This window comes from Limulus polyphemus, unplaced genomic scaffold (assembly GCF_000517525.1).
Source record: "Limulus polyphemus unplaced genomic scaffold, Limulus_polyphemus-2.1.2 Scaffold4592, whole genome shotgun sequence".
Lineage (NCBI taxonomy): Eukaryota > Metazoa > Arthropoda > Merostomata > Xiphosura > Limulidae > Limulus > Limulus polyphemus.
This window is the reverse complement of record NW_013670202.1, coordinates 7,929-17,388: the sequence shown is the minus strand read 5'-3', so window position 1 is coordinate 17,388 and position 9,460 is coordinate 7,929. Positions and strand designations below refer to the sequence as shown.

At 34.6% G+C, this 9,460-nt stretch overlaps 1 protein-coding gene across 1 annotated transcript in view; it reads right to left on the bottom strand.

The window, feature by feature from the left end:
• The window catches only part of LOC106471389 (receptor-type guanylate cyclase Gyc76C-like), a gene marked incomplete at its 5' end in the record, with an annotated part of 59,402 nt that extends 50,511 nt beyond the window's left edge, over nucleotides 1–8,891 (bottom strand). Inside the window, 3 exons of the mRNA XM_022399986.1 lie at nucleotides 1,170–1,324; nucleotides 3,438–3,573; nucleotides 8,684–8,891. Coding sequence (XP_022255694.1) covers nucleotides 1,170–1,324; nucleotides 3,438–3,573; nucleotides 8,684–8,891 — 499 coding nt within the window. The remainder of the gene's footprint in view (nucleotides 1–1,169; nucleotides 1,325–3,437; nucleotides 3,574–8,683) is intronic.
• Between the last annotated feature and the right edge of the window lie 569 nt (nucleotides 8,892–9,460).

The following is a 9,460-nucleotide window of genomic DNA, read 5'->3' as shown; positions in this document are numbered from 1 at the left end:
ATTTATTAACTTGCTGGAGTACCCGTCCCTCCCTGGACGACGGAACTTTTGTAAATTCACAATTAATGAAAGGTCAGCTTAAGACATGAAAAGCTGCTTCCCTTATATGTAACTGTTAAAAAAACTAGTTTCGGAGAAGTCCACTCCTCATTAGTGACAATGGACACTACCACCAATGAAACTAACTAACTTACTACCAACAGTTTTGTGTTCGTCGAAACTAAATGACTTACTACCAATAGTGTTGAGTTCATTGAAACTAACTGATTTACTAGCGACAGTTTTGTGTTCGTTAAAACTAATTGACTTACTGTCAACAGCTTTGGGTTCATTGAAACTAGCTGACTTACTACCAACAGTTTTGGTTTCGTTGAAACTAATTGACTTACTACCAACAGCTTTGAGTTCATTGAAACTAGCTGACTTACTACCAACAGTTATGAGTTCATTGAAACTAACTGACTTACTAGCGACAGTTTTGTATTCGTTTAAACTAACTCACTTGCTGTCAACAGTTTTGAGTTCATTGAAACTAACTAACTTACTAGCGACAGTTTTGTGTTCCTTGAAACTAACTGACTTACTGTCAACAGTTTTGTGTTCGTTAAAACTAACTTCCCCACAAGCAACAGTTTTGAGTTCGTTGAAACTAAATGACTTACTAGCAAGAGGTTTGAGTTCATTGAAACTAAATGACTTACTAGCAAGAGTTTTGAGTTCATTGAAACAATCTGACTTACTATCAACAGTTTTGAGTTCATTGAAACTATCTGATGTACTGTTAACAGATTTGAATTGATTGAAACTAATTGCCTTACTATTAACAGTTATGTTTTCGTTGAAACTAAATGACTTACTATCAACAGTTTTGAGTTCATTGAAACTAACTGACTTACTACCAACAGTTTTGTGTTCGTTGAAACTAATTGACTTACTATCAACAGTTTTGAGTTCATTGAAACTAACTAACTTACTACCAACAGTTTTGTGTTCGTTGAAACTAAATGACTTACTAGCAAGAGTTTTGAGTTCATTGAAACTAAATGACTTACTACCAACAGTTTTGTGTTCGTTGAAACTAATTGACTTACTACCAACAGTTTTGTGTTCGTTGAAACTAATTGACTTACTATCAACAGTTTTGAGTTAATTAAAACTAACCGACTTACTGGAATGCCACTGCTGTTTTCCGGAAGCATGAAAAAACCGACCCGGAAAATTCCATACTCCTCTGGAACTCCAGGCAGTGGTTTTCTAGCGATCACAGTGTAGTTACCTTCAGCGTCACCGTTTTCATCCATATAAACAATGTATCCCATTGCACCTAGTTTAGCCATGAAGGAAATACATAAGTACAGGTTTCAGCCAGTATGCGAATATTTTTGTATCGGTAATCAATAATATATTTATCACAATACCTATTTTTTTTATTCGTGCTCTTTATCCATCCTCATTTGTGTGTGTTACTGGGACAATCAAAGTATTAAAGTCGATCACACGAAATTAGGTTCTGAAGTATAACTAATAAGTGATCTTATAGATGTGAGTTTGACTTTAGAATGAGAAATAAAAACTAACAATATTACCTTATTTGTAAGAACTATAAAAATAATGTCATAGTCCTAATTACATAAATACTTAAAGAATTACTAGAGCTAGACGTTATATAAAACAAGGTAGGTTGATAGAAATACGTTCCTATTATATATCTCTCAGCTCAAAATGAGAGAACTGTCAGAATAAATTAATAAAAACGTAAAGAATTAATGTATTTCTCGATATATTTATAGAAATTATACAATAAATATAATATATTGAAAGAAAAACAACCACAGATAACATCACAACGTTCGTTTAAATGCGAAAGTTTGAATCTTGAAAAATAACTTGTATCTAATTAGTAGTTGATAATAACACACTCCATTTTCATTTAAAACTGGTTTCATTCAATATTATTGGTTATAACGCTTAAGATAATTTTGAATGTTATTATTATTAATGTTTGCACTTCTATAGATCATTTTGTATATGGCTTTAGAACTAAATTAAATCACCTAAGCTGCCGAATCTCGTGAGATACTATTGGGATTACGGCCGAAATTGTTGACAATATCGAAGGTATCAACTGATGAATTCTATGCATTATAGATTTCACTCTTCTTGGCAATTGATTTATGATGTTAACTTATTAGATATGTTTAGACTCTATCTATTTAATTGATTTATGTTTAATCACAAGTGATCCATAGTTACAAAAGTCACTCCTGTTCCAGCAAAGTTCTCAACTACAACTCAATTCGTTCAGAATGATTGGCTAGAAATACAGTTTGACGACGTTTTCTGATTGGCTAGAAATACAGTTTGATGACGTTTTCATGATTCGGACAGAATGATTGGCTAGAAATACAGTTTGACGACGTTTTCATGATTCGGAGTTTTACTAGTTTTGTGGTGCTTTATTATCTCTTGTTAAATTATCTCCCAATTTTTTTCACAACAAGAGACCACAGTTTCGCCCTCCCACCTCGGTAGTTCAGCGGTAGACTCGAGGGCTTATCACGCTAAACATTGGGTTTCGATACGCGAAGTAAGCACAGGATAGGGAGCCCATTATGTAGTTTGTGCTTATGAACAGACACACAAACCATAATTTTAGCTGAAAAACAAACAGTAAGTCCTTAGATAGAGATAAGGAAATATAAGTATTCTTGGTTTCTATACGTATAACCCGAACTACGAAACCTTAGTTCGGGTTATACGTATAGAAACCAAGAAGATCGAAACCTATCTTCTTGGTTTCTATACGTATAACCCGAACTACGAAACCTATCTTCTTGGTTTCTATACGTATAACCCGAACTACGAAACCTTAGTTCGGGTTATACGTATAGAAACCAAGAAGATCAAAACCCATCTTCTTGGTTTCTATACTTATAACCCGAACTACGAAACCTGTCCACATAAATGCAGTGTTAAATAAAATATCAAATATTTCAATAATTTGTTAAGATCACACGTCCGAGCTTAAACAACAACAAAATAGTTTAAAATTTCACTCAAATTAACGAAATGTTATAACTTGACAACATTTGTTTATTTGCTTAGCTTTTCTTGATTAAAACCCTATAATAAGATTAAGCTCCCACTTGCCATTACTATTCTATTAAAGCTTGCCGAGTCATTCCCCCTGGCTACGTCCTGTTAAGACGACAAACATATTACATGTTAAAAATGATATATTAACAGCTAAAGCGTAAACATTAAAACATTAATGTAAAGAAATATGAAAACGTATATATAACAGTATCTCAGCGTATGTCATAAAATATAGCAGTGAAAGTTAAAAAAAAGAGAGATAAATTAGAAAAATTCAATCTGAATAAAGTTTGAACACTTTTCACATCTATGATTTCCGAGTTCTATAAAACAACACTTACTTTGATACGTTTTACGTTTCATGTACTCCAAAATCAACTTTCCATCGAAAGGGTTCTGTTTATCCGCTAAACAACTATTCAGTGCTCGAGCATACACGTACACGGCATCATAGAGATAAGCTCCCTCTGCCGGAACCTATTAGAATAATAATTCTAAAATAGGCGAATTCTGAATTCGTCGATTGTCTTTTACTTTCAAATAGAATCTACAACATAAATCATCAGTTTCACCTAAGAATGATAAACATACACATGTATTATTTAGTTGTTTGTTACAAATAGGTGGCATTTTCTTCAATACAAAAACTCCCCCCCAGTGGCTCAGCGATAAGTCTGCGGGTTTACGAAATTAAAATTCGAGTTTCGATACCCGTGGTGAGCAGAGCAAGAATAGCCTATTGTATAGCGTTTTGCTTGTCAACAACCAAAGCAAACCAATACAAAAAAAGTAAGCTTATATAAAATGATCTGAGAAATTTATCGGTGAGTATGTGTTTCCATTCATTCCTTTGTGTATGTGTGTGGATCATTGTAGAGGGCCATTTTAACTTTTATGGAAACGATGATTAAGTTAGATATAAAAATAATAATTTTGTAGGATATCTTCTTCCTCTACTGCGGTAATGTTTCCATGAAATTAGGAATATTTAGAATCCATCTGTTTCAATGTTTAAAACTTTCTTCTAGGACACGCTTAAACAGACCAAAAATACGAAGCATATTGGGGCTACATCAGGTGAATTGACAGGTGTGTAGTCGAATGAAATCACTATGATTCTAGTTATTTTAGTCATACTTTAGAAATATGTCCAACTTTATCGCAATGACTTTTTTGGGAACTGAAGGATTCCTTTTCGTAACCATTATCTTCATTTTGCGGATTAGAGCATTAGTTCTGATTGGATTGGAGAACGTTGAAACATCGATCTTTCACTCTACTTCTTTCTATTGTTAGATTTTAATTTTCAATCACATAAAGCAGCCACATTTCTATTCAAACACTGATCAATTTTTTTGGAAGCATTTCACCAGACCACTTGTTTTTATATGTGGAGCAGGTGCCTTCTAACACGTGACTGTAATTTTTCGACTATCCAGATGCTCATATGGAAGCGATAACAATATACATAACAGGCAAATGTCTCTCAATATATTCCCCTTCCATTTACTCATATTGTTGTAAAATATTGATCTGATAACGGCATTTCTTAGGTTAACTCTTAAAGGCTTAGGTCTTCTAAAATATTCTTTGTATTGAGGTTGTTCAGTTTAAATATATTTCGACCTTCTCTATAAAAGTCTATTAAAAAATAGCCAAAAAAAAAAAAGACAACTTGCTATCCGCGGAAAATACTTCGGGAAAAATTCAAGACGTACAATATACGATTTATAAAATATATTGCATATGGAATATTTAAAAAAAACAACAACAAAAACTGTAACTAATACGTTATGTGATTCTAGTACTCTACTGATTTCTTAGGAATAAAGACATAGTGTGCTCCATATTGCATGCACCACCTGCTTGCTACGCACGTGTTATAACAACATGTTATAACTACATAGTTTAATCTTCTCTCCCCCTCCCCCGATTCAGTGACGAATAGGGAGAAGCGTTTGGAGAAGTCAGAATTTGCTGGTGCTTCGAGAATGGAAACGTAATTGCATTTAGAGTTTAACAGCTGGCGTATTCGCAAGTAAGCGTGTAAAATATTTTTGTATTTGTTAAGTATGTAACAGGTCTTGGAACTTGTTATTTCAGTTTCAGCGTTTCGAGAAAGCTATTTCTTGCCCTATGTATTTCATGTATTCGTGGGTGAATGAAGTATCAGAGAACATTTTCAGATATTGTTGCTGAACAATTACCAGACACAATCATTTATTACCCGGTGGTTAGGGCGCTCGACTCGCATTCTGAGAGTCGCGGGTTCGAATCCCTGGCACACCAAATATGCTCGCCCTTTCAGCCGTGGGGGGTGTTATAATGTGACGATCCCACTATTCATTGGTAAAAGAGTAGCCCAAGAGTTGGCGGTGGGTGGTGATGACTAGCTGCCTTCCCTCTAGTCTTACACTGCTCAATTAGGTACGGCTAGCGCAGATAGCCCTCGTGTAGCTTTACGCGAAATTAAAAAAAACAACTAAAAAAAACTATTACCCGTTTTAATGTATGAAAGGAGGATGTTTTACCTCCCTCTCCCCCAAGTGCCTCAGCGATAAGTCTGAAGGCTTATAACACTAAAAACCGGGTTTCGATCCCCGTGTTGAACACAGAACAAACAGTCAATTGGGTAGCTTTGCAATTAACAAAAAAAACAAAAACAATGAAATAAATGTTTCTCTCGTAGTGCAAATACCTTGTTGCTAAAATATTTGAGAAACTGAGATTCATATTTGCGGTCATTCTTTGCGGCTAGCTACGAAAAATTCTTACTAATGTTATGTAAAAATGTTTTGATGATATTGTATTGTTTCTTTCGTTAGCCGTTCTTAATTTGGAAATGATACACCAGACAACAACACTCATCATCAAATATAAAAGCGAGATTTTAAAGTACCCACGGCCACAAAATGTGGATGGTCATTTTGCGTCATTAGGACGCGAATCGTGGACTTTTAGATTCTAAGCCGCACCCGACCTCCTCGTTTGAAGTTAAGCACGTAGCTGCACAATGGGCTATCTGTGCTCTGCCCACAACGGATATCGAAACCCGATTTCTAGGGTTGTAAGTCCGCAGATATACCGCTGTGCCGCTGGACCATAGAAAATAATTTGAAATTATAATACATTAATATACGGTCGTTATAGGCTGTATAATTTTGGCAAACAGTGCCTTAAAATTTTCTGACTTGACATATTGAAATAAACAGTACACAAGGAAAATGTCTTCGGTGTTCTAGTAACATTATAAAGATATGCAATCAAATTATAAAGGTGGTAATAGAGTAGGCCTTTAACGCATTATCTGCTCGGTCGAACCAGGAATTCATGTGATTACAAATCGACGAAAGAAAAAAATAGTGCATAAGAAAAAGAAAAATACCTAGTATTTTTTTCATCGCACGTGCATATCGTATGTTGACCAATGAAGACCGGCAATAATAAATGAGTCAACGTCTACAGCCACGCCTAATTAAGTCAACGTCTACAGCCACGCCTAATTAATTCAACGTCTACAGCCACGCCTAATTAGGTCAACGTCTACAGTCACGCCTAATTAGGTCAACGTATACAGCCACGCCTAATTAGGTCATCGTCTACAGCCACGCCTAATTAGATCAACATCTACAGCCACGCCTAATTAGGTCAACGTCCACGACCACGCCTAAGTAAATCAACGTCTACGGCCACGCCTAATTAGGTCAACGTCCACGGCCACGCCTAATTTGGTCAACTTCCACGGCCACGCCTAATTAAGTCAACGTCTACAGCCACGCCTAATTAAGTCAACGTCTACAGCCACGCCTAATTTGGTCAACTTCCACGGCCACGCCTAATTAGGTCAACGTCTACAGCCACGCCTAATTAAGTCAACGTCTACAGCAACGCCTAATTAAGTCACTCTGTTCCTGAATGCGAGACACCTTTAACAAGTTAAACAGTTTCGTGAGTGAGTTATCCCACAATTGTTTTGTTCAACCCCCTAGAAAGGTAGGTAATATTTCACCTCTGACTGTAAGTTAGTCTAAAAATACAAGAGGATAAGTCTGAGTATTATTTGTTTTTAGAGCATTAAGCTTTTGAATGAGAGAAGCTAGTACATCAATGCAAAATGGTCTGTAATACAGTTGAAGTAGGTTTGTGTGTATAAGTTGCACTGTAATACAGTTGAAGTAGGTTTGTGTGTATAAGTTGCACTGTAATACCAATAGATTATACCTTTGGGATATCGAATTAGCAAATCAAATTACTAAATTATGTGAAGACACGTAAAAGAGGGTAAAAAAAAAACTAACTCCATGAGTGTTGTATTTTTAGATGCTTAACCTTTCCCCCTCTCTAGTGTGTGCTTCGTGAAGGAGTCAAACTTTGGTGCCTAGAAATAAGCTAACACGGCTTATATATATGTGTGTGTGTATAGAGATCTCAGTAACGATTCTATCTTATTCATTTAATTTTTTTTGTAACACGAATCATCGTAATGTTCGTTTTTGAACATCATAGATATGGGAGAACGTTACAACGTTTTTTAAATTTGTTAAATTGTGCGATAATCGTTGGCAGTTTCGACTGCCAAAATGAGGATTTTATTTTTACCTTAAAATGTATGTTAGGCCTCAAATTTCTAGTTAAATTGAAACCAAAAAAAATTGCTTTATTAAGGTTATGTTAAGTACTTATACTATCGAACTTCAACTACCGAAAAAATACATGTAATACCTTAACAGGCTTAAAATTGTTAAAGATGAAACTCAAATACTAAGAAAAACTTTCAAATTATATAATACTAATAGAATGTGCCAGGAAATGTAGACCTAAAAACAATATGTTAATATATTAATAATTGTGTTTGTTATCTACTCCCTCGTTAGTTTTATGTTACGTGTTTTGTTTGTTATCTACTCACTCGTTAGTTTTATGTTACGTGTTTTGTTTGTTTTCTACTCACTTGTTAGTTTTATATTACGTGTTTTGTTTGTTATCTACTCCCTCGTTAGTTTTATATTACGTGTTTTGTTTATTATCTACTCACTCGTTAGTTTTATGTTACGTGTTTTGTTTGTTATCTATTCACTCGTTATTTTTATATTACGTGTCTATTTTGATTATGATTTAACTAGTATTATCTGCGCTGACAAAACTTCAGAACTAAGCAGTAGTTTGCTGATTTAGACTTATTTATTTATCTTGGTTTTATTTTGATCAGCAAGTCTATCCTTAAGCCTATTTTAAATGAATTTGAACAGTATTGCCTGAGTTCGTAAGTTTTATTTTGTAATTAAAAACGGATCATTCTACATTGATAGTCTTCTTTGTTAATTACAATAATTCATTGATATAAATATTTAAAAATCAATTCCAGAATGTCTAGTCATTAGAAAGATCTCCCTTAATTAGCGTATTAAGTCACATCACATTCACTGCGCATATTTATTAATATTTAGAACTGATAATGTGAAGACACAACCGTGTTAATATGTTTCATAAGTCACTAATGTCATTTTCGTAAGAATGTTAACTCTGAAACGTTCCCATAATATATTAATTGCCCATATATATAGTTATTACTGATTCAGATACATACCCTTTTCATCCCTCCGAAAATACCGACAGGATTTTTATAGTTGAATGGAGGAAGTTGCATGTATTCGTTGACTTTAACTGTGAAGTTTTCATACCCCACAGGAGGTGACCCGACCACTCCCAAGTACGATTGGAACGCCTTTTTTGCTTTATCTTCAATTTTGTCTCGAAGCAAACCTGTAATCAGCGTGAAAAAGTTTAGTATGTTGCTTTCAATATTAATGAGATAATCCAATTAATAAGTGAACCTGAGGGCTTAAAACGCTGAGAATCGGGTTTCGATACCCGAGGAAGGCACATCACAGATAGCCCATTGTGTTTACTAATAATGAAACATATATATATATATAATACCTATATCCAGATTTCACGTGTAAAAATATTGAATTTACTTAACATTTATTTTATTAGAATGATCATTTATATAAATATATCGCTACAGACAATTCGTTGTTGATAGACAGTTTTCATTGATGTACGGGTTCTCAGAATCAATCCATGCATTAAATAAATACTATCCTGTTTATTTTAGTGAACAAATTCTATAAGTTCCTGCTATACAATCAAGTTTCACCAGGCAGTGTAGGTACAGACGACTGACGGTACTCATACTTTCTGACATGAAAAATCACCCAGTTTCTCCTTGTACTTGAAATAAGTAAGGAGAGGGGCCAGGAAGCTTGTTCATTAAAAAGGCCTCACTATATCTTCTCTTGTTAACTAAGTAAGGAGAGGGGCCAGGAAGTTTGTTCATTAAAAAGGCCTCACTATATCTTCT